Source organism: Cydia amplana, chromosome 2 (genome assembly GCF_948474715.1).
Source record: "Cydia amplana chromosome 2, ilCydAmpl1.1, whole genome shotgun sequence".
NCBI lineage: Eukaryota > Metazoa > Arthropoda > Insecta > Lepidoptera > Tortricidae > Cydia > Cydia amplana.
The window spans coordinates 14,641,364-14,667,685 of NC_086070.1; the positions used below are offsets into that span (position 1 = coordinate 14,641,364).

The window sequence follows — 26,322 nt, forward strand, 5'->3', positions numbered from 1 at the left end:
AGTCCAAGTTAAGTTCTGACAAATAATGGTGGGGTCCTATTAAAACATTGTCTTTAAAATTTTAATGTTAATCTACCTTTACGGCGTGTACAATTTTGTAAGCTTTAAATGTAGTCTTATTTTGCTATGAACGGTCTAATTTTAGTCGTGATAGTGGTTTATACAGATTTCCTATTTTATTTTCATACCATTGCTACACAGTAGCTTGTAATACTTTCGCATGTACCTACGAGGAAAGTCAGTGTGTTCACCCATTTCACTATTTTTGTCTCTCTTATCTAAATAGGTTTTATATTACGTGTAGTTAAGGTCTTAAGGTGCAGTGAATTCAGCCAGCAGTTTTAGATTTTTTTTAGATCATAATACGGTTGCCAAAAAATATGATGAACAATCTTGAGGCCTTTCTCTAGTAACTCTGTCGATTCGAAATCTGATTAAACAACTTTCGAGAGAACATAGGTCTAAAACGCTCTATTAAAATTTTGACAAAAAATTGCAGTAAAGCTGTCAACATGATAATTGCTCATAGATTACTTTTTTTTGTTAAAACTGACTAAAAATAACAATACAAAACGATATTCGCGATCTGCGACGCACCTCGCCTCGCTCACGCTCAATGTGAATGAGAAGAACCTGAACTCACGGCGCCTTAAGCAAATAAATCGTGTCACTAGCTAATAAGAGGCTTACCTATCCTCTCTTTCTTACGATTGCAGTATCGTTTTCAACAGGAATGTACCTTTTCAGTTACTGGCACGAAGGGCCACATTATCCTCTAACCGCCCAGACATCAAAACGTGCCAAGACAAAATGCATTGTTTGTCTGTATCACACAAATAAATCTTTGAACTAAAATTACGTACCCCTTTAAAATCAATGTAATGTGTTAAGAATCTCTTGGGATCTCTCGTATTTTTGTATCGTTGTTAAATGTTAAAGAGACGTTTTAAAAGTGTAGTGTAAGTTTTGAAAAATTACAAATTTATTAATTGTTTTTAACTTGTTGATAGCACTGAACAGACTAAGTTCTTATTTCGGTCTTTAGTTGTTCATGTTTGGTTCTCGTCTCGTTTCGACTAATTATTTGACTACCATTGTACCTGTTTTTAGCAAGCGAAGACACAAAGTTTAACTATAACGTCTATAACTTAAGTATGGGAATGATACCTTACACTTACACGAACACATCACGTGTTTTAATTTTTATGAGATCTCTCATAAGCTGTCTCATAAAAATTATATCATCATCTGGTAGCGGTAGAGAGCGCATTATGACCTTTTTGGATTGTCACAGCTTTTTTTATTGAATATCTAATTTATATTAGTGGTATTTGATAGGTACTAATTTGTTTTAGTTACAAAGCGTTGTTGTTCATTTATATAATAAGTAATAGATTATTTATAATTTGCTTACTATCAAGAGTTAAATGTTGCGAGCATCGACGTAAGACCGCCTTTTCCTAACTGTATATACTTAATAATATATTAATTAGATGGGGACGACTCAGGACGAGTAGTCCATCTTGCGCACGAGATACGGCGCTCTTGTGCTAAGCCTACTGAGTCACTAAAATAAAAAGACACGTTTTTGAAACTAGAATGTCTTGTCTATAGTGGGTGGGTTAGATACATTCATTGATTGTATAAGATGTGTAAAGTCTAATGGCGTTATTCATAAGCGGCTGCTAACTTAATCAGTTGATAATCGTCGTTTGTCCCTATCTGTCGTTATGCCATAGAGAGGGACAACGACTATCATCAGCTGATTACCTTAGCAGACGTTTATGAATAACGCCGTAAGAAAAAAAGTGTGGCCCCGAGTTTGACTTTACTACTAGTCTTAGACCTTGCGCATCGAACACAATAAATTAATCGCGTTTATATATATATTTAGCTCGGATATTATCTCTCGATGCTCGCTACCGCTGCCTCGACTGCAAGCAGGGTTTTAGCAGAACTCTTCCATACTTTAGAATTATTTGATAGACTGGTCAGATTATTAACACTTACTATGTCCAGTCATCGCTTATGACCATTTTTCTTTGCAATTTATTAAACTAGGTTTCCGTACTTTAATTATAAAATGGCTGTGTTATACGGAAATCTAGTTACTGCATTTGATATTTTAGTTATTTTGTTTAGTTTAATATGTTTTAAAATGTGTTTTATGCAACTTTAAATCGATCGGGATTTTTAGCTCCTTTGCACGTACCCATATTGGCCATTTATGATCTTTAATCGGCAAAATGGACCGGCCTTAAGAAACTATGTACGTTAAATGGGCAGTTATAATCAGTGATCGGGGATTTCTATGCCACACCGCGGAAGATCAAGTCGAAATGGTAATATGGATACGCCACTTGGCCCGCGATAGGAACAAAACTGTTCGAAAAGTAAACGCTATTTCGGTGTTGGTAATTCGTTTATAAAATAAAGGACTGTAAAAAACAGTGTTGGTTATGATTTAAAGAAAAAATATTATTCAAAAAATTATTAAGTTTTCAATTTCAAATTTTCAATTATTAATATTAATAATATATGCAATGCATGATTAATTGATTAACAGTAACATGCCAAAACACTCTCCTATATCGCACACGAATCCCGGAATCCCGCGGCATATCCGTACTAGCATAATGATTGAGGTCATTCACGCCGAGTGGCATAGAAATCCCCGATCACTGGTTATAATAGATACGATTTGGATACGCCACTTTGACATAGTTCTATAACGACCTAGCGGTCCACTAATTTTCTTGACGGAGTGTAAAGAAAAATGGAATTATTCCCATGGGTGTTCCTTAAATTTTAATAAGGCCTGCATACGTCACAAGTATGTTTAATTGTTAATGTTAAGTTGAATTATACCAATGATTGCCAGTTCTAAACTATTATTATAATTCTGATTTGATTTGAATCAATAAATATTTTAATATTAAAATATATTTTTTCGGAGCGGTCCATGTGGTCTAATTCCCTAAATGTTCAGTCCAGTCTGTCCGTTAGGTCTAATTCCCAAAATGTCTATTCTTCGAAGGTCTAATTACCCTAATGTCAAATATGTCCATTTTGTCCATTTCCCCTAGCGTCCAGTGTTTCGAATAGGTCTAATTCCACTTATGTCCATTCCGCGAAAGTCCGATTTTTACATGCACAGTCGCCATCAGACATATCAGAGCGTCAAATTGTGAAAATAGCATGGTTAGGGCGCGTGTACATGGTGCCGCCTCCGCGCCGCCGCCGCACTTTCGCGCTATGTACACGAGACGCGTAAAACACGCGGCGGCGGCGGCGCGGCGGCGGGCTATACGAGTCTCGTGTACATAGCGCGAAGGTGCGGCGGCGGGCTTTACGCGTCTCGTGTACATAGCGCGAAGGTGCGGCGGCGGCGCGGAGGCGGCACCGTGTACACGAGCCCGTGCGGCGGCGGCGCGGAGGCGGCACCGTGTACACGCGCCCTTAGATGAAATTGACACCTATCATTTTTCAGACATTCGGGGAATAGACGGTTGAGGAATGGACAATAAGTGAATTAGACCACATGGACCGCTCCGTATTTTTTTCATTCTAAATCCTTCTACAGACCATGACAAACCTAATTTTATTATAAGAAAGGACAATTCATAAGGAAGAGTACATACTAAAGAAATTAAAACGACATCATTTGTTAATAAAATTAGTACAAATTTAATGTAAATCAATTCAATATTTAAAGCATGTCACAATAAACATGTTACAGAGTGTAATTAATCTGCAAGCAAAGTATCTTCTTGCATAGAATCAAAAAATTTCGTGCTTACTATTTGTATTAAAATTGTCAATGTAAATGTTATTTTACTAACATTTACTTATAGTCAAAAGCAAAAATTACAATAACAATAACGTTATATTGAATTTGAATGATACGTACTAAAATTTGTCAATACCTACTTTTCCCAGTCCTGCGACTGGGATATCTTTCTATACATCTGTTTAGACATTATCTTTGTGTGTCACAGTAACCAATTAATAGGGAGTATTACTGCAATGTTTTGCCGCCAGAGTGCAGCACTAGCGATTTTAGTATACCATAGAGTAACTTATACATACTGTACCTTAAACTGTTTTTTGACAAGTTTTCACAGACAATCACATTGATACATCAAGGCGGTTTGTTTACAAAGGGTCTACACGGAAACACGAAATCGGCTCTCTGCCTCTTAATCGCTCGAATATGCAAGAGTGATAGAGAGGTTACATAACAAAATTTCGACTCTCGTTTGGGGTAGACCCTTAGATTGTGACTGATTGTGGAAGTGGCGCCCCCTACGCAGAGATTCGCGTAATATTCCCTATTTGGGTTGGTTCATTATGAAGATATAAATGTGTAAGAACATCACTGCTTCAATTCCACGCCCTTGCCAGTCCACTGCTCGTCAAACTTGACATCGCACTCGAGATCCCTCAGCGCCGACTTGACGTCGAAACCGAAGTCCTTGAGGAACCTCTCGTAAGCAGCAAACAGGATAGGTTCCACGCCCAGCTCCTTGAACTTGGGGTTCATGTCGCGACACCGAGCTACCATGTTGCGGATCGCCCAGCACCCGTTTTTCTGGAAAATATTTAAATATGACGTTTATTCGTCATTCTAAAGCCATCGCCGCACATTGTATGTACATATGTTTGTTTTTTCCGCCAAAAAAAGATATTTAGAGTTATCATCGAATTTAAACTGTCTTGAGACATATTAACATTAAAATAATGACAAGAATGATGATGAGTGACTAAAAACACGAGATTCTGAACTGTGGAATTATTTTAATACATATTTCGTTTATTTATATTTTGTTTTCATACAAATTTTCTTTGGTTTTCTAATTTATTTTTTGTGACATTTAACTAACTTTCGCACTACTCTGTGTTAATCCTCCTGTTTAAAGAATTTTGGTCTTACTATGCTGTATGTAGTATATAAACATAAAAAAACATCGGAACAGGTAACGCCTATAGTTATTAGCCAAATCAACAACGATAAACAGATATTTTAAATTCTGGCAACCAAAATTTACTTTTTTCTCTTCTCTGCCGTGAAATTACCTAATATAACGAATTTTACTTTAGACTATATAATTTTCTACGAGTTCTCTGATTGGACTGTTACCTGTACTGCTTCGTTATCTGGGTGCCTCTTGAGGCAGTCGACGATGGCCTCAGGCGCCCCGCAGTCGTAGAACAGGCGGCTGTGCGGCGTCTCGCGCAGGGTTAGGGCCGCGATGCATTTTAGGGTGGACGCTGTTGTTGACGCATTGCTCTGTAAAGTTAACAAGTCAACTTTACAAATATTCATCATTCATTCACTGGTCCATACCGGCACGTTCAATTGCTGGGCACATATGTGCGGCAGTCTTCATTCTAGTGTTAAGGTGGAATCGTAAGTCGAAACATCTACGATTTATAGGTAAGTACAGTCGCCATCAGATATATGGGAACGGCCGAGGTGATTAAATATATCTGAACACACTCTAACGCCTTAATAATAGAGGCGTGTTCAGATATTTGTGAGCGCCTTGGCCGCTCCGTGTGAGAAATAACACTAAGAACCATCCCACTACCCGGGGCTAACCGTTTACACTTACGAGTTGCCATGATTACCAGTACAATTTGACTCTGGGTTAACGGTTTAACCGCTTAATCCCGGGTTAGTGGGATGGTGCAAGTGGGCCTAAGAAAATGAACGTTTAAAAGTATACTTGGTTGTAATTTGTAACGCTTGCCCGCATCCATGGGCTATGGTGAACGCTTACCGTCTGTCGGTCTGCATGCTAGTTTACCACTATCGTGGTGTAGTAGTCAAAAAACTCACCGCGTGTCTAGTGAGTAGCAGCACTATGACAGGCACTATTCCACTTTTAATCAGCTGCCTCTTCACATCGTCGTTACCGGCTAAAGCTGTAATCCTAAAAATATAATATATAAATCACATTACAATAATTATACTTTTTATGCTGCATAAATTAATTATACCGGGTTAGCCAGGAGAATCAAAATTCAATTTTTAACATAAACATCAAGGTCATTTTTTGATTGGCAAATATTAAAAAGTTCCACAGTAAGCCCAAGAAGGCTTGTATTGTGGGTACTCAGACAACGACACATATACGAGTACATACATAGAAAACACCCATGATTCAGGACCAAAAATGCTCATCGCACAAATAAATGCCCTTACTGGGATTCGAACCCAGCAGAACCGTCGGCTTCATAGGCAGGGCAGGGCCAATACCCACTAGGCTAGACCGGTCGGCAAATGACCACTAAAACAGTTTAGGTTATTATGCCATGCCTTTGTATCCCGTGACCGAGCCGTGTTATCCCTTTTATTGATTTAACAGAACAAAATATATTCCTTGACAACAAATTGTTTGATCAATAAATAGTTAGGTACGTGCAAATCTGCTACACAGCCCAGCCTGCAAAAGGTAGCGCAATTTTACATTCGCTTACATCCGGGTAAGAAACCCTTATTTTGATTCAATAACAGGGCTAAATTTGTTTTGATAAACATGACCACAGCTGAAAAAGGAGACTACCTGTCGTTCGGAAATAAAAATTACGGTCTAAAGACTGTAAGAGAATGGCATGAACATAACTTGGACGTCCTGAAAGGAGATATTATCGATACAACAGACAAGAACACGTCAATAACGAAAAACTGCATTGTTAAAGTGAACCAGACGTCCTGCCACGACTACAGCGATAGCACAAGTCAGTTGAGGCATAGAGCGAGACACATTAATTACTGGAAGGCTGAGTTAGAAAGAGCAATACGAGACATCGATGCGGAAATTATAGTCCTGGAATCACAAAGACAGCAACTCAAAAATGCTATGGATACTTTGAAAATACCAGAGTACATCACTGAAGAGTGTCTTGATGTCAGAGCGAACAGAATGCAGTCAGATTTGGTTTACGACGAACCCCAGGAAGCTTTATTTACTGAGTCTGCTCTGATAGAAAATGTTAAGAGATTGCACAGAGAAATGCTTAGGGATATAGAGAATCAGATGGCGATGAATATAGCGGCGAAGCATGCGTTGGAAAGAGACTGGAGTAACAAATATTTGGCATTTAAATATGAAAGTGAAAATGCAGAGTTAGAAACTAAAGCCGTCAATATAAAGGATTCAGCAGGAGCTACCAGACTATCTGAAGGCCAGTCCAATGTGCAGTCTTGGGAATATAATACTGTATCGACTTTGGACCAGTTTAAGATAGCGATGGAGAAATCGCAAGCTTTGAGAGCTAAAGTCGAAGCGGCATTGATAAATACGGCCAGGGATCTGCGTTCACAAGATATCAAAGTAAACGATGAATTATCCAAAAGAATCGCGAGAACTGAACAAGTAAAAATCGAGTTGGAGAATCAGTTGCGTCTAACGTTGCAAAAAATAGTTGAATCTGAAAATATTTTGGAGACATTGCACGACGAAATGATGAAGGTGTCGCAGCGGATCCAGGTGGCTCAAACCAGACTTCATACAAAGAACTACAGACCCAATATTGAGAATTGCAGGGAAGGGTCCTTAGTTGGTCTTATTGAAGAGGTAAAAGATTTGAACGACAGCATGACCCTCTTGCAGAAACGTTCATTAGAGACTGAGAAGTTGAGGGCTGAATTGATTCACGAACAAGGAAGGCTGGAGAACGAGATTATCGTTAAGAAGAAATCTCTTTTCTGCGATAATGATAGGTGTTTGTTCCTTCGCTCCCACTATCAGTCTGCAGAGAAGATGTGTGGCTTTTAGGAGCATTATGACATGTTTACTTGTGTGTAGCTACATATTTATTATTATCGTAAGAAAGCTTTCAACGTGTTTACTTTATCTACATAGGGGTTATTCATAAATTACGTCATTTTAAATTGGGGGGGAGGGGGGGTCTGGACATCGGATGATGGTAGCATGACGTAGGTGGAAACGGGGTCATTCGAAGCACGATTTTTGGGTGATTTTAGGGGGGGTCAAAAATCCTCAAAATTAGATGACGTAATTTATGAACAGCTCCATATACACTGCATTAACTTAACTTAACTCTTTAGTTTCCCTGATTGAATATCATAACGAAATTATGGTTTGGACACTTTGGACGGACAGGAATTTATCCCACGATCTGCTACTCACAGCTTGCTCGCCTGCTGCACGACCGCGGCGTTCTCCGAGTTGTCAGCTAGCACTGTGAACAATACATCTGCGCCACCCTCTGCCACCGTAGCACACAGCTCGTGGCGTACTAGGAGACTCGCTATCGTCGACATCAGTTCTGATACTAAAGGTGGTGTCGTGTGTTCTGCAACCAAATGCATTATTAAAACATAAAGAGACTATATGACTCTTGGTAAATGGGCACTCAGTCAATTACACTTAATTTTTATGATTTCTGCTTTAAAGATGCTTTATACCTGGTTTATGTCTTTGAATTTTGATGATTTACCTAATCAAAATAGTTATTTACGATACAAGTGCGGAAAAGAGGAAATTCGAAACTAGTGGCGATAAATTAAAAGTTAAGTTATAAATTAAAATGTTTTAAATCGACATGAGTTGCGAATTACCTATTCGCAAGTCTATCATACGTTTTACAGTACATATGGCCCTTTAAACTTTTGACATACACACGAAAAGTGCTATTTTACGCACTAGTGCGGAAAAATAGGGCCATATGTACTGTAAATAGTTTTTTCTCAAACATGCAATGAAATGTCGTCGCTCCGGGCGTTATATCAGGCTTCGAAGTATCACGTTTAGGGCGGAGCAACTTCAGAGAACTGTAAAGGAATTTCATACGAAATTGAAGGCCTAGGCCGGGAAGTAATTTTTTTTTAATTCTAATGTAAACATGGGGTCTGTGTCCATGAACAGACTAAACAGCCGAATTATATATTTTTTTAATATTTTTGGTGAATGAATGGTTATCGGACCAAAATATCCGTGTTAACGCCTGTTATACACGAACGTACTGATATTAAGAATACGAATCTGTATGATTCAATGTGTTGATGAATAAATTTAAAATTTTGTCTATACGTAAGTCACCAGAGACCATAGACAATATTTAAAATCCTCTGCATTTATTTTATTTATAGAAATTGAGATTCTTATTATCAGATTGTGTATAATGGCCCTAATAAGGTCTATTCGAACACTACACACGCGAAATACGGACGACTTCCGTAAAAAAAAAACAATTATGGCGTGATTGGAAGAAAAATTAAAAAACTTTTGTTGTGAAGTTGGATTTTTATTATAAAGATTATAAATTTGTTTTTTTGAGTGGTGTATTTTTTTATTTCATTGCATGTTTGAGAAAAGCACTATACATGCCTAGCCGTGAAAAGGTCTTGCCGGCTTCGTATCACTATCCGGCCTCCCTACGGTCGGCCGGCTATACCTACTCACCCGGCAAGCCCTTCTTTCCCGGCGTCTGCAGTAATGTACTATTTACAACAACAGTAAGTATATTTACCTTTTAACAAGTTAGTTAATGGCTCTAGTAGCTGGAATCCAAGTTCCCTGGCATGGTCATGTGCTTTGCCAAATTCCACTCTAATATCATCGTCCAGGGGGAATTTTCGGATTACTGATAACACTTCTGATAGTAACTGAAAATAAACTTATAATGAATAATAAATTAACTTAAATTTACCAGGAAGCCTCAAGAGAGAAAGTTAAACACAGTTGCCTAAATCAAGCATATTTCCATTTGCTATGGTATAAATTTTAGATATTAAACTATTCTTAAATAAAAGAGCCTTTTAATTTATTTACCTTAACATTATTCTCAACTTGCAGCAAAGACTTCAAGTTGCTTGCAATATTTTTCGCAAACAACCTTTGACGGTTCATTTCATGCTTTATACAGCATGTGCTTGTCCATTTCAATGTGGCTATCAGGATATTCTCATCTTCTGTGTTATCCAAAATGCTGTGAAGGATGCAAGGTCTTGTTATGATTTTTATTGGTTTAAGGAAGCATGTCATTTCTAGGTAGTATGATAGGACAGTGTAGGTACTTACTAAAATAAATGTGTGAAGGTTGATAATTCATTAAATGCAAAATATGTCAAAAACTGCATTTTCTTTTCAAACTTTGTACTATTAAATGTTTGAAATATTCTAAATACCTTTTAATAACATCAGCACCTTTCTGATCTAACAAATCAGGCTGCACATCCATTAGCGCTATTAAAGTATTCAAGACATTTATAATAAATGTTGCATCTTTTTCATTTACTGTTTCCAGGGTCATCTTATGTCTCGCTTGCAGTAGTTCTAGTAATAATGTATAGGCACCTTCTTTGCCTGCTTTTACCCTACGAGCTATGTCTTTGTTGCATTCTGCCTAGAAGAAAAAGAGTGCTATTCTTATTGATGCAAACCTACATGGCAAAATAAAAAGGAAACAGATAATCCCTGCTTATTATATTAATATTAAAAATATAAAGTACCTTCACAATTTCTAATTCCTTTAATATTTCACTGTCGTCACCATCATCCTTGAGTTCTTGGAGTTTTTTTATTGATTTGGAGATCTCATGGTCATCGCCGGATGTTAAAACTAAATCTTTTATTATATTTGACAAATCAACGCCCTGAAAACATGTGAAAATAAATTATTTCATTTCATGCATAACCCAGTAAACTAAGCTTTTCACTAACTAGTTCTAGTAATAGTAACAAAAAAACAATGCATTGCTGGGAAGGTTCTTGGAATACTCGAAAAGAGTTTTTGAAGTTCACAATAACAAAACTTTACCTGAGCTTCAAATTGGTTTATAGCATCTTGGATAGCTTCCTCCGCGCTCATGTCAAATTCTTGGATATTCTCTTGAACCACTTCATCATAGGTCTCTTGAGATATAACACGAACCATTTTTATAATGCTCCCGTATATTGAAATAACAAATTTTATTTTAAATTTCGCAAAAATACAGTTAATAGTAATTTATTCTTCATACGGTATGTGATTCACAGAAAGAAATTCACATCACATCCGCCTAGCGATGGGCGAGTCGAGTTATCTGATTCGAATAATTCGAATCAGCCTACAGATGAGTTCATTCGAATCAAGACTATGGGCAATTCGAATCAACTCGACCACTAGCTAACTCGGCGAACAACTCGCCGAGCCGAGTCAACGCTATCACACTGCTACTAAGGCCATTCAAAAATAAACCTTAATACTGTAGCCCGAAGGCTCTTTTTACAACAACTGCCGCTCGATTCGCCGTCTCAACTCGAATTGGTACTATGACCATTCAAAAATAAACCTTAATTCCGTGACCCGAAGGTTCATTTTACAACAACTGCCGCTTGATTCGCCATTCCAAGTATCCCAACTCGAGTTCACTGCTAGTATGGCCATTCAAAAATAAACCTTAATTCCGTGCCCTGAAGGTTCTTTTTACAACAACTGCCGCGTAACTCGCCGTCTCAACTCGCTCCGCGCCTGTGCCTGTGACCTTGTCGCGAACCACACGAATCGTCGAGTCGAGTCAACTCGATTTTGAATTCGAATCAGCGGCCGAATCAATTCGAATGATTCGAATTGAAAAAAAGTGAACTCGTCACATCGCTAATCCGCCAAAGGCCCCAAACAAGTCTTTGAAACGTTGAAACGTCAGTTGTCAAATAAATGTTATGTTAATTGCGTAAAACGGATAGAAATAACCCTATAGAAAATGTTGAGCCATATTTAGTTAGTGGTTTCCCATTATAAAAGTTACTTTGAACCAAATTTCATTTCCAAGTACATGTTTTGTACAAAATCAATAACTACAATTAGTGATCTTTTCTATAAACCAATATTCATAAATGGACATATATCTTGAAACGGATCGTGCCGTATTTTTTACATTTTTTACAAAAGTAGCGTTCGAAAACTCGGACTTTTAGTCCTTTACTGTCGTTATAGAATGTAAAATGATTTTAATTCGGAATGGTTGTATTTGTTTCAGTTTTACGCTATCAAATTTAAGTTAATTTTAGAAATTAAATCTGACAATCATGAATAGTTCATCTTTAACAAACGTTGTAATAAAGGTAAACTATAAAACATTATAAGATTTTACTTTTAGAACGCTGCACAGATGACGCATCGACTGCTGCAAAAGAAGGATATAATTTTCTCGTACGTATTTCTGTGTTCAATCAAGAATTTGCGTCTCTAATTTATCGGATTTAAACTATCAAAATGAGTTTCCTGACGAAAATGTTCGGAGGCAAGAAAGAGGAGAAAGGCCCGACAACGCACGAGGCGATACAAAAATTACGTGAAACTGAAGAGTTGTTGATCAAGAAACAGGAATTTCTGGAGAAGAAAATCGAGTTAGAAATCCAAACAGCTAGGAAAAATGGCACCAAAAATAAACGAGGTAACTTGCAATTAAAATCTATTAGGTAATTACTTCAATTAAATGACGGTAGTGCAAGGATTTCTTTGTTGACATGACCTTGTATTTTCTTTGAATTCATTATTATTTTTGTCTGTAGTGCTACTATCCGACCTGCCCTTTGTATCTCTTTGCATCTATATTGTCTTACTCATCATATAATAACTCCAAGAGCAAGTGATAGTTCGGCTACTGCCACCTTATACATAGATAAATAATGGATGTAATAAAAGAAAGTACGTTTCTAAGTAGGGTAAATTTACGACTTAATTTGATTTACATAGACCTAGTTTAATGTTGCTTGCATTTTCCAATGCTAATCATATTATATTGTTGAGAAAAACAGGACTGCTAAGATGCAGTTTCAAAATAGACAGTCTCCTGATAATGGCAACATTAATTGCTGCTTATTTCGAAGTTTGTGAATTGTACTCATACCCATTGCATATACTCATGTAGGGTATGAAATGATTTGACTGTGATTTTGATGACAACCTGAAATGGGAGACTGTCTAGTCTAGTTTCACACTCTCTTCTAACAAAAACGAATTGTGTACCATAATCATTAATGTGCCATATGAACGAGTCAAACACATATGTGGCATTAAATTGGAATCACAAGGTAATGTTGGTGCTACTGTCATAATGATGCAATTATGAATCACCATCATAAAAATTTGAGTGAAATTTTTACCTTTCGCCTGAAGGCGTCATATGAAATTGCTCATTTAGACAAGCCATACTTGGTGGAACAATGAAGAGTTGGGTGAAATTTAGTTATTAAACATATCTCTTGTATACTTAACCAGCTACATGTTTTTCTAAACAATCAGTCCATGTTATTCCCCTAATGTTCACAATCATTAAAAACCCATTTCAGCTGCAATCGCCGCGCTCAAGCGTAAGAAGCGCTATGAGAAGCAACTCACCCAGATTGACGGGACACTCACCCAGATTGAGGCACAGCGTGAGGCACTTGAGGGGGCTAACACCAATGCCCAGGTGCTCAACACAATGAAGGATGCTGCCAACGCAATGAAACTTGCTCACAAGGATATGTTAGTATTTTATTATAAAATTCATATACCTACTGAACTAAACCTTGAGACACTTTACTAGAATTAATTTTTAGCCTTGTTAGCAACCCATGTGCCTTGTTATTTGGAGGCTTAGTACTTCTGATTGTCCAAAATGTCAAAATAGACATGCTTAGCACTTTACTTTATTCATAACTATAGTGACCTGGCCCGCATGAGTTACACAAAATCTTAACAAATTATAGACCTAAACCTTCCTCAAGAATTACTATTGAAGGGTGAAAACTGCATGAAAATCCATTCAGTAGTTATGAATTTATCGGGAACATACAAACAGACAGACGCGGCTGGACTTTGTTTTATAAGGTGTAGTGATTATCCAGTCTTTATCCATCCAATGTTTTGTTGAAAAGTATTTTAAATTTAACACAGCCTTGTTCAATGTATGGTCAAGGACGAGGTTATCTCTCACCTTAATCTCATGAGAGTCTCAGTACATCACATTATACATATTCTAAATTATATTTTGTCGCATGCAGCGACGTGGACAAGGTGCACGACATCATGGACGACATCGCGGAACAGCACGACATCTCGCGCGAGATCACCGACGCCATCAGCAACAACGTCGCCTTCCCCAACGACATCGACGAGGACGAACTCGAGAAGGAGTTGGAAGAGCTTGAACAGGTACATTTGGCTAATAAGGCGGTCTTCACATTGGTTGAGGATCCGCACACCACCCCGCTGTGCTAGCAGTGCCTTGTCATACACTTGCATTGCGGTGTCTCGCCACCAGAGTGGTGTGATAACCGCGTAACTTTAATGGCACACTGGGTCGCAACAGATCAATCGCAGTAAGCAAGGTTGCCAGGCAACTGACTTTGCATGCTGCAGACTGCTTCAGGCTGCAACCCAGTGTGATTGCACCATTATAAGCTAGTCAAAATTTAGCTTTAAAAAACAAGACAGTTTAATTTCTGTGATCATAGGAGACTAGAAAAATCCCTCTGAGAGCAATCAACCCGATGATCCCTTGTTCTCATCCACACAAGTTATCGTATTGACACGTATTATGGCGTCACATCTAATGACGTTGTTCAACTCTTTATAATGGGCTGCGATTCTTTAGTTTACGATGATTTGATGACACATATCACAACGATTCCTTACCGCCAAATGTTTTGCCAAGGCCTTATCTTTTCGCAATATGCAACCTATTTATTTCCCTATTATGCAATGATCGTGTCTTTTACTATTTATGCAACTTTATTATTTCCTGTACGCGACCGTATTGAGCCACTATATAATAGGCTACATGACTAATTTTCATTTATGGTATCAATCGATCGGGTTTGTTTTTAGGATCAAATGTCTATATGGGACCCATTGCATTAAAGTAACACAAAAGTCAGAAATTGTAGTCAAAGGCAGACAGTCGCACTTCACTCGCGAAACGCCCTATACAAAACGGCCAGGGGCCGTGACGTCATCGCCCATCTTGTAGTATGGACAAAACAAGAAAATTGCGTTTTTGTCGGTGAAATATTGCGTTTATGTATATAGTTGCTATACAATATTTTTTTGGATGAAATGTAAGGAATCGAATGGTACCCTTACTTTTATCGTTTTTGGAAGTTAAAAAAAACTTAAATTTTGAAACTTTCAGGTATTTTTGTAATTTTTCAATACTTTATTTTAATATCCACATTATTGTGATAAATTGCTCGTTTGCTATCTATTTTACTAGATTTTGTTATAAAATTCAACATGTGTCATCATCCCTATTATCTGTGTTATGATATTCGCAGGAGGATCTCGACAAGGAGATGCTGGGCATCAATGTGCCCACAGACACGCTGCCGGAGGTGCCCAGCGCGGAGCTCGTCCACGACAAGCCCAAGCCCAGCAGGTCCAAGCAGACTGGTCAGTACTAATACTATTAGCAACACACTTACTTTTTCTTATCTGATCTGACTGATTAATTTGTCTATATTTCTATTGTATAGTTGCATTATATCTTTCTAATTCTTTCCAATTTTTAGTGTATTTTCCCCATTCCTTTTTGTGTAATATATGTATGTTTATCCTATACATTTTGTATGTATTTATATCCTTTATCTTTCTGGTACCTTGTTGTACATTTTGCTGCATTTGTCACCCTCTTTTCACTTTCTCCTCTCATCTACTCAAAGGTTAACTGGAAGAGATCCCTCAAAGGGATAAGTTCGCCTTTGTACTTCTTACTAATTGTATGTTATTTTTAATATGTCTTTTTGTACAATAAAGAGTTTACTACTACTACTACTACTACTACTACTACTACTACTACTACTACTACTACTACTACTACTACTACTTAACCCCTCACGATATCGCGTTGGCAGGAAAGTTAACTTAGAATCCCATGGACTCGATATACAGTATTTGACATACTTATGCGTCGTTCATGCATTAGCAGGCGTGTCTCACTCCGCGATTTCGTCGCTTTGATACAGGTAGCTAAAAGTACATCCGTTCGGCCCCAATTTTGGGGAAAGCCATAAGCAGCGCGTGGCGCTGTCGCCACCTAGCGGCCATATCTGTGCTGATCGTAACAGACGCGTTTTGTTAGAGAGTGAGTCTTCTGTACTTAGAACTATTATTTATTCTATGGCATTAGTGAGATTACGTCAACGCTCGGAAATAAACGTTGATAATTCATGATTCTGGCCCTTACTAATCTCTTCTGTCACTTAAACGACGCAATATTTCCGGGAAGGTCTTTCGTGAAGTTCTTCCCTGTATGTACATAGATATAAAATTAATTACAGTCAAATATCCCCTGGGACTTAGAGATTTTTCCGTGTCAGCGCGAATCACGCGCAACGAGCGTAGGCGATAACACGGGAAAAACCGTATGTAGCGAAAAGTGCCTACGAACAGAAAACCCGCCTAGCGGGTCGCTGACAGTCACATACTTATAGTTTACGAAGACCGCGCGAAGACTCGACGGTAGCTAATAAATAATGTTTATTTTCTCAAAAATGGACGGCAAAGTCGACGTTGCCGGTTAAAAAATAGGTCGCGAAGTGCGTAGTTTATGGTCACTCAAAAAATTAAAAAGTTCTGAAAGTGAAATTCGGAACTGAGGATTCGTTTTAAACGGACGACCTTGGGAGTCCGTTTAATTGAATCCGAAGCCAGCAAGTAGCCTTCCAGCCGAGTCATATATAGTGCTTTTCTCAAAAATGGTGCAAGAAATAGAAATATTTTACAGAACTTACAGAAGCAACGTTCTAATTTTCACAGAAAAAAATACAACCATTAAAAAAATTTGCTTGCCGCCTTTAAAAAAAAAAGAAGTGTATTTTTCTGCTGAAAATACGCCAACCTATTTGAGACACCTAAATAGTCGAGGTACCAACATTAAGCCTGTAACAGACTATCGCACCGCACCGCGACCTTGGAGCGTCGCACCCATAAGTGAGAGCGAGAAAGAGATATCTGTTTCTCGCTCTCACTTATGGGTGCGACGCTCCAAGGTCGCGGTGCGGTGCGATAGTCTGTTATAGGCTTTATAATAATAAGTGCTGATCATCTGTTTGGCTGTTTAAGGGACCTATGCCTTCATTTGATATGGCCATTTAAAGTTTTAAAAAGTTTGGAACTCGTTAAATAATGGAATTTGTATGTGACATTGCAGTCCCGAAATCGAGACTGCAATGTTTTTAACTTTTTAATTTTTTGAGTGACCATAAACTACGCACTTCGCGACCTATTTTTTAACCGGCAACGTCGACTTTGCCGTCCATTTTTGAGAAAATAAATTTAAATTCAAATTCTTTCCTTTATTTTATTAATGTTTTTTTTTTGTTTGGTTAAATGGACATTGTATTTCATGAATTTATTTAATGTTATGCTTCTACTGTATGTATTCAAACACAATTGACATTGTTTATGAATAAATATCTTGTATCTTGTATCTTGTATCAGCCTGCAAGTAGCTACTTCCGAACCTCGACAATAATGTACTATTCTATTTCAGAGGACGACGAGGAATTCGCAAAGCTGCAGTCCTGGGCTACGTAGGCTGACTGATGAACTACTCGTACGTTGTGATATTTTGACGGTAGCGAGTCGAGTGAAGGTTTAGTTTTGCACAATTAAGCTCAAACAGAAGTGAAGTGCAAGTGAAGTGAAGCACCGTCCTACTAACCCGGGGTGGTGGGGTTAACCGGTTAAACCTGGAGTTAGAACTGTTACCAGTACAATTAGACACTTGGGTTCCCGGGTTAGCGGGATGGTGCAAGTTGCCCTTGTATTAAACACAGAGTTAAAGAAATACCAGATCAGAATTGTTATTAAGTCACTTTTGGTTGAGAGATCCTACCTCTGTCTATCTTTCAACTCTGTGATTTAACATATTGTACCCAACTATGACAAACATACAGTGCCGGATTTAGACATTTGCCGCCCGTAGGCTATGCAAATTTGCCGCCCCTATCCACCTCGCTTATAGCTTTTTAAAGTACTTTCCAATCAGAGGCCTTTAATTTTATAGTACAACACACCATAGCCATATTAAAATGCATATAAGGTGACGTCACTATTCTGGATACAGATTTATATGGGCCGTTTTTGTCACTCAATGACGATACGACGTCCTTATATTTGCCTGATCTGATCGGCGATCGGTGGGTAACTACCGCTGGGTTTTGGCCACCGAGTGTCAAGGTGCGGTATTGGCAGTCATGCTGCATATAGGTAGGTAGCTAAGGCGTTCGGTTGGGTCTGGCATCGAGGTCTGCTCGAGAGAATATGCTATACAAATGGATGCGTATTACACAGGCCGTGCCAATATGCCAGGTTCTGTGGTGCTGGAAGGTAATGAAAAGCTTGTATCTGATGTCGAGAGCACTCTAACCTGAGTTTCGGCATGGGATCGGGAAAATGTAGTGAGATTCAATACCACGAAGACACAAGAATCGCCGACCATCCCAAACTCACAAGCGATAATCACGTAGATATAAAAAATGTAAAGTGCGGATGGGTCACAAAGAATGTACCAAAATGAAAGCGCGAAATTTTATCGGTAAAAATAACGCAATTTGATAGAAAATAGTACATTTTTAGGGTTCCGTACTTTAAAAGGAAAAAACGGATATAGGATCACTTTGTTGTCCGTCCAGCCAGACGGCCAGACGGTTTTTTCTGACAGACAGACGTCTGTCTCAATATAAAGTGTCTTGACATGACAGAAGGCGGCAAAATCGACAAATAATGCTTGTTATTTAAATTTTACACAAAAATAGGGGAGCGGCATATTTCAGGACGACCCTATCTGGAAAGCAAATAAATACTTTTTTTTTACCCAAAATTGCCGCCCCCTAAAATCGGCAGCCCTAGGCTTCAGCCTACTCAGCCTAGTGGTAAATCCGGCACTGCAAACATATATAGTAGGTCAAACCAATTTGTCAGTAAATAAGAACCAAAAAAACTATGCTCATCCTTTTCTTTTGGGGGCTAATACTAGTGCAAGACAAAGATACTCGTAGTATGATTATCTCTGTCTATGTTTGAAATAAGACAGTCATTTGACAAACTATATGTAGGGTCGACTACAAAGAGATGTATCCACTTTTTCACCTTATTACAAGGCAGTAAGGTGAAAAAGTGGATACATCTCTTTGTAGTCGACTGTACATATAATGTATGGAAATGTAAAGGTGCGTCCAGATCTAGCGAATACGCCGCGGGTGTCGCATGAGTTGCACAATTAGACGCGCAATCAGGGTGCATAGCCAACATGCCAATCGTTTACGCTCCGTAGCGAACGAAACGCAAATGTCACTGTCGCACTAATATGGAAGAGTGATAGAGAGAGATGACTACGCTACGTTGCGTTAATGATTGGCGCGTTGGCTAAGCAGTTAATATACACAGAATGAAGTTAATGTAGACTGCTTTACATCTGTGTTCACAAACGTATGGCGGTCACCACCGCTAGCGTGAGCATGGAGCGAAATTACTCGCATTTTTTTGGCTTAGGCATGAAGGTTGATTGGATGATCGGTGAATATAATAATATGTAACAGGGAAATGGCACATTTTATCAAAAGTAAGCCTTCACTCGAACATGTGTATATAAATATGTATGAAACAATCGTTCGGCTTTATGTAATGCGATTAAATGTAATCTGCCTTATATATGTATTTACTAACTGAATTTTGTACTATACTGCGATGATTTCAGATCTAGCAAATGTAAAACTGTTCAAGATGAATAGACTATTACTTCATAGTTCAAATTTGTAGTGTTCACGTTTACTTTTAATCTGTTTTCTGTAAAATACTTCATAATACCTAATTCATGTTCAGTATAGTACAAATATCAGTTTTTAGTCCAAATATTGATAGAATCCGATGGATATGGGTAGGCAGATGTCTGTAATATAATTTATATTTATTTGCTGTTTTTCTAATCAATATGTTGAAGAAAACTATTTTTATATTAATTTTAATTTGTTAGGTTTCGAAGATGTTTGCACTAGATAAGAAAATTTGCTACTAAACGCTTGAACTTTGAACTCGAATCATCGCTAAATGTCATATGAGTTATATCACTTTATTTGGTTTTTTTACCTACCTAAATCTTATGGATAGGTACTTATATTTTAGCATAATAGTGTTTTTTTTTTACCAGAGGGGTAGGGAGAAATTTTATATCATTGGTGATAAAATAAAAGGGTTGTTATTAGTGCTTTATTGCAAATCATATAAAATTTAGGCTGAGTGGCGAAAAAGAAACTAGAAGCAAGTGGTCTTATTCATCCAGTTCAATCAAAGTTGTCATAAAAAGCGTTGACCTTACCCCATTTCGGCACCGGAGTTGGTTAAAAGTAAGTAGTAAATATTAGTACATAACATTTGTTTCTCATTCGAACTAACGTCAATAAATGTAACTTAGGATTACTGCCTACATGTATGTACTAGAAGGAAGCGTATGTTCTTTAAGCTCTAATTTTACCTTGTTTATAATTCAATACATTTTACCTAAAGATATCGGTGTTTTATTTCTTTAATTTTATTTTCATAGCAATTAGCTGTGTCCGACTGGAGGCTATGAGCCAAATTAACCAAGTAGTAAACAAAAGCTAAGAGCTTGTTGTGTATAAATAAGTAATGAGTTCATAACACACTGTAAATAGCAAAGTATGGGTTCAATCATAAAATTAGTGTTCACTTTAGGTGTTTCCGATGGAGAAACGCGAAACTAAATGCTGTATAGAAAATGATATATAACTTGCCCTAGTTGCTAAGAGCAGGAAGAAATATAGCTTAGATTGGACCTGGGGATCCGACCCTTTCCCCTCCCTTTTTGGGGGGTAGGCACGGTACGATCTCGTGGCTACTGGCCCAAATCAGCTTTGTTTGACCTTAGGAACAATCGTGCCAAGCGGCATCGCCCGAGTCAAAAGTGCATACTCATTGCACTCACTTAGCATACGAACTCAATTTCAAAAAAATCTATATTTTGAAAGCCTTTATCTCGGAAACTATTCAATTTACAGAGACAGTTCTAATCTCGCGGATTTTTCGATTTTTGACAAAGTTGCGTTCGGCGCTCGAGGTCACAAACTTGGATTATTCATTGGGCCAACATCATAAACAAGTCTGTAAAAAATCTGAACTACCGGATTTGACGCAAACGCAAAATGTATAAAATTACTATATTATACGGAACGTTAACGATTGGCACGTTGGCGACGCGCCCTGTTCCTACGGAATAACCGCCTGGTTACACTTTTTCGTAACGATTATGATTACACCCTATAGAATATAATTATAAATGCCATACGAGGGCTGTTTGATAAGTACCCGTTTTCCAAATGTATTAATATCACGGGCCGAAAATATGTATACAATCGTTTTAAGCCATTTTTCAGAGGTGGGAAAATTTAAAAAAAACAGCATTCTTTTGTTTTTTTCTCATTTGACAGCGATTCAGTGAAAGCGTGAACTTAAAATTGTGAAAATGGAGAAAGAGCAGTATCGGTCTGTAATTAGATTCTTGTTTTTGGAAGGAAAAACATGTGATGAAATAAAAGTAAGAATGCAAGCGGTTTACCATGAATGTGCTCCTTCTATGACAACCGTCAGATACTGGTTTAACGAGTTTAAGCGGGGGAGAACAACCGTCTTTGATGAGGATCGCCCAGGCCGCCCAATTGAGGTGACTACAGACGATATGGTTAAGAAAATTGAAAATATCGTTTTAGCCGACCGCCGAATTGAACTTTGAGAAATCGTTGATGCTGTAAATGTTCCAATCGAGCGGGTACAAAACATATTAGAAGATAAATTGGGTATGAAGACAGTATCGGCGAGGTGGGTGCCGCGTTTACTCACGGAGGAGCAAAAACGGAACCGACTGACTACTTCGGAGCAGTGTTTGGCCGTGTTCAAACCAGGGATGTTGCGAACATCCGCATCCGCATCCGCAACCGCGGAACTTCCGCATTATTTTCAACATCCGCATCTGCATCCGCATCCGCATAAAATCGATGCGGAGCTTATGCGGATGCGGATGTCGAACAAGTCGGTACAGGAATGTCTTAGCGGCGGCGTAAGTGCTAGGAAATTACGTCATTACCTATAACGAAATCGTCTAGATCCAGAAAAGTCGGCCAAGTTACTGTTTAGTAAATATAACGCACCTATATTCTTGCTCAAATACTAAACGTTTCGTTTTTTTTTAATGAAATAATACTAAAAATGTGATATTTGACGTTTTCTAAGTACCTAATCTTGACATCCGCATCCGCATCCGCATCCGCGGATGTGAGACTTTAAATATCCGCATCCGCATCCGCATCCGCGGATGTCAAAAAATCGGCATCCGCAACATCCCTGGTTCAAACGTAACCCGAAGGAGTTTCTGCGTCGTTTCGTAACCGTAGACGAAACGTGGGTCACCACTACCCTCCGGAAATGAAAGGGCAGTCGAAGCAGTGGATTTTACCGGGTGAACCTGCGCGAAAGATAGCAAAAATCGTTCCATAGGCTGGAAAGGTCATGGCGACCGTTTTTTGGGATTCGCAGGGTATTATACATATTGAGTTCTTAGAAAAGGGGAAAACGATAACAGGGCAGTACTATGCCAATTTATTAGATGAATTTGACGCTGTGTTGAAGGACAAACGACCCCATTTAAAAAATAAAAAAGTACTGTTTCATCACGACAACGCACCAGCTCATTCGTCTAGAGTTGTGATGGCTAAATTAAAACAATTACGCTACGCCCTATTGCCTCACCCCCCGTATTCTCCAGATTTGACCCCATGCGATTTATTTTTGTTTCCCAACCTGAAAAAATGGCTCGGTGGTAAGCGATTTGGATCAAAGGACGAAGTCATTGCCGCCACAGAGGCCTATTTTAATGACTTTCCGAAATCATACTTTTTGGATGGTTTATTGAAGCTTGAATATAGGTGGAACAAGTGTATAGAGTTAAAAGGAGACTATGAAGAAAAATAAATGCATATAAACAAAAACAACTGATAATTTTTTTCATAAACGGGTACTTATCAAACAGCCCTCGTAAAGTGTAAAGCCATTAGTTATCTGCAGTATTTTAAATTTTCCTGAAGTAAATATTTGATGGACCTACGTACTTTAGTACTAATATAAATGTTATAAATCATTGAAACATTCTGCGACATAGAATCCTGGTTGATTTATTCACGTCCTAATTAAATAGCGTCATGCACAACCGATTATACAACAATTACAACAGAGGGGTGTAAGTACGATAAATCTTGTAGGTACACTTGTTTGCCATGCAGACGGCGGCGTGATTTGTGAGGTGAATTTTGATAATTGTAATGACACTTTCGCTAGACGGCGTATTCTGGATTAGTGAGCGTTTGAATTTTTAATTTCTTTAAAGTTTCAGTGCCGTTCCAAGTTATAAATATGTTGTACAGACGTTAAATAGGGTAAACTACCCAATGATTGGCCATTTAAAATACCAAGTAATTGATATAGCCTCCATCTTTCGATATCAGACACCGTTGTTGCCTTATAATATCATTTTGAATATATAATTTTTAATCAAAACGAACGAGATATAATTATACTAGTTGTGTAATCTGTATTCAAAAAGGTTATTTGTTATTTGTTAATCATAGCAAAAACTAAATTCGACTTGCTCGATTTGCTTGACCGCAAGCACACATGTTACTCTATTGTGTGATACTTATATATATCTCTGGGGGTTTACCGCGAAAACCGAAATTCGTATTATCATGCCGCGATCAGAAAGGGATTAGAAATAACAGATTTCCATACACTTACGTCAAAATCAATATGGATTGACAGCTATCTCAATCCCTTTCTAATCGCGATTCAGTAATAAATTGCGGGGATCTTTCTCTTTTACTCTCATTAAGACATAATTAGAGTGACAGAGAAAAATGCCCGCAACTAACGAAATTCGATTTTCGCGGTTATAGCCCAGATATCATCTCGCCTACATAACCTAAAACGTCGGTACATACTCGTACCTATCCTTTTCAAAATATAGTATGAATTTGAATAATACATAATGTAAAAGTGTCTAAACAATAAAAAAACAACGGGTTGCACTCCGGGAGTGCCGACAGAAGTGAAAACTCTATGACTAGTCCAAAATGACTGCAGCACTATGTATAATGGACTCATCCTCCTTTCTATTGAAAAACTAGTTCCGAAATTGCTGGTCAGTGAGCTTGTTTAAAATTCGAATTTCAAATTTATAGCGTTAATTGATTAAAATTCGAATAGAAATTGTAAAGTTACCTTGCAGACCTCGCATCTAAATATATTTGGTCATGATATTTTGAGTTTTATTCACCAGTACTAGAGTTCACTTTTATTAGCGATTTCATCAAGATGTAGCTTTATTGAATTATGTCATTGAGTTTTTCTTTATTGATTTAAATGCCATCTAAATGAGTGGCCATCTAAACCTTACGGTCACGTGATCGCCTTACGCTGTCTCCAGTTTATCATTTTTTCTCCACCTCAAAAAGTGCCCAGCGCCGCTAAAGAAGTTTTCACTTCAAAAAAAAAGTTAATGCTACGGTAAAACGTTTATCTAAGGTACCTACACTCCATTCACTTAATTAACCCAAGCCGTTGTCATATTACCGAATGCAAATCAGAATAGGGCCGTATGGGAACGTAATAAGATGTTGTGGCCAATATTTAAATACTAGCGTCCATGACTGCTGACCATTTGATAGGATAGTCCGAAGGGAATCAAACGTCATGAAGCTACTTGTTTTGGTAAGTCCAATTAAGTACCTAGTTACTTTAAATAGCTTTAAATAGCTATCTAAGGTAAACGTACTAGTGCTCGACATGCTATTAATGGCCAATAGATGACACCTGCTGTTACCTCTATTGACAATGACTTAAGTTTCAAGATGCCATGTACTGGGACCGCGTCGAGCACCGGTACGTTTACCTTATCTTCCTTAAAAGCGCTTTCTCACGAGGCCAATAATCAAGAAAATTCACTAACAATAAGCCACGAGATTAAATGGACCTATTTCAACGGACTTGATTATGCATGTTTTTTTTTACGATAATGCCAATGGTGGATTGGCTTTAATTTTAGTTGATTGTTTCGGTAATGGAAGATGATTTATAAGAATTATACCTAAGTAATTGTTTGACTTTAGTACATACATATGTCAAAGGATAATGATTACTTAGATTTCCAGTAGGCATTGAAAGACCCATCTTTAGACCAACATAGGTTTTTGATACCTATAGATATAGATATATGAAGTTAAGGATGTTCAATTAGGTACCTAGTTCTTAATATTATAATTTCCTTTCTTTCCCAGATATCTCTCTTTACCATATTCCACTACTCCACAGCAACAATAGACATCGCAGAACTAACAAAAACGGCAAAAGAAAATTTGAACACCGCAAAAGAAAATTTGCAAGCCTTGCACAAGACGGCAGCGTCAGAGCTCTCTAAAATTGTGATGGGGATAAACCTAGAAAACGCCAAGAAGGTGGACATATTTCACGTAATACCGAAGGTTACTTCAAAGGTTACTAAATTGAAGAATTTGCTATCAGGAGAAAGCAAAAAGCCCAAAAAGGAACCGCTGATCCTAGATCCGCATCAAGCCGAGAGGTTAAGCCATTACTTTGACCACAGTAAACACCGCATCATCATTCATCATCATCATGATTAGGCTGGACTGGTAAACAATTATATTTCATGTATAAGTATTTGTTACCAAACCAAATCTAATGAGGTACCTACGTAATTGTAACAACCTAAGGGTCGGCCACCAAACCGTTTGTCGTTTGTCACAGTTATAACACTTATAACATATAACACCGGTGATGATGTTGATTAGGCCGTCAGTTGTAGTTGGTGCAACCGGCTCTAAATAATTAAGTACCTACGTAGGTACATAGATAATAGATATAAGTATATAACTTAGGTAAAACTCCTGTTGTACAGTTTAGGTACCAAAACACATTCAATACATTGTGACATGCAATTATTTGTGATTACTCGTCATGAAAAAGTAAAACTTGAAGTTACTACAGTGAAACCTGGATAAGTGAGACTTCAAGGGACGAGCAGATTTGTCTCACTTAAAGAGGTATTCCACTTACCCAGGCTCTCAGTTAGCCAGGTACAAATACATTTCTGTCTCATTTACAGAGGGTCCCATTAATAGAGGTGAGAATAGAGGATATGTTTCAGTTATAGAGGTGGTTAATAAGGTATTTTGTAATTATCTTTAAAAATAAATAAGGTACCTAAAATAATCCTTGTCCCTAAATATTTTTTAAGTCTGT

The 26,322-nt window shown here is 37.9% G+C and overlaps 4 protein-coding genes across 4 annotated transcripts; 3 read left to right on the forward strand and 1 right to left on the reverse strand.

Moving 5' to 3' along the window:
- Positions 1 to 4,352: 4,352 nt before the first annotated feature.
- On the reverse strand, positions 4,353 to 11,021 carry LOC134657712 (armadillo repeat-containing protein 6 homolog). Its single transcript, XM_063513278.1, has 9 exons — positions 10,792 to 11,021; positions 10,484 to 10,627; positions 10,160 to 10,377; positions 9,804 to 9,960; positions 9,502 to 9,637; positions 8,160 to 8,325; positions 5,843 to 5,936; positions 5,141 to 5,290; positions 4,353 to 4,591 (listed from the first exon to the last, which is right to left on the reverse strand). The coding sequence occupies exons 1-9, from the start codon at positions 10,906 to 10,908 to the stop codon at positions 4,376 to 4,378; spliced, it is 1,398 nt and encodes a 465-aa protein (XP_063369348.1). The 5' UTR covers positions 10,909 to 11,021; the 3' UTR covers positions 4,353 to 4,375.
- On the forward strand, positions 6,452 to 7,787 carry LOC134657721 (tektin-4-like). The gene has a single exon (XM_063513287.1). It carries the CDS (start codon positions 6,543 to 6,545, stop codon positions 7,782 to 7,784), a length of 1,242 nt encoding a protein of 413 aa, XP_063369357.1. The 5' UTR covers positions 6,452 to 6,542; the 3' UTR covers positions 7,785 to 7,787.
- Positions 11,022 to 12,109: 1,088 nt separating the features above from the next.
- LOC134657730 (charged multivesicular body protein 4b) lies at positions 12,110 to 17,633 on the forward strand. The gene is made up of 5 exons (XM_063513297.1): positions 12,110 to 12,409; positions 13,308 to 13,485; positions 14,004 to 14,154; positions 15,276 to 15,390; positions 17,492 to 17,633. Exons 1-5 carry the CDS (start codon positions 12,229 to 12,231, stop codon positions 17,533 to 17,535), a joined length of 669 nt encoding a protein of 222 aa, XP_063369367.1. The 5' UTR covers positions 12,110 to 12,228; the 3' UTR covers positions 17,536 to 17,633.
- A 7,088-nt stretch (positions 17,634 to 24,721) lies between these two features.
- LOC134662158 (uncharacterized) lies at positions 24,722 to 25,703 on the forward strand. The gene is made up of 2 exons (XM_063518423.1): positions 24,722 to 24,774; positions 25,341 to 25,703. The coding sequence occupies exons 1-2, from the start codon at positions 24,757 to 24,759 to the stop codon at positions 25,701 to 25,703; spliced, it is 381 nt and encodes a 126-aa protein (XP_063374493.1). The 5' UTR covers positions 24,722 to 24,756.
- Positions 25,704 to 26,322: the final 619 nt, after the last annotated feature.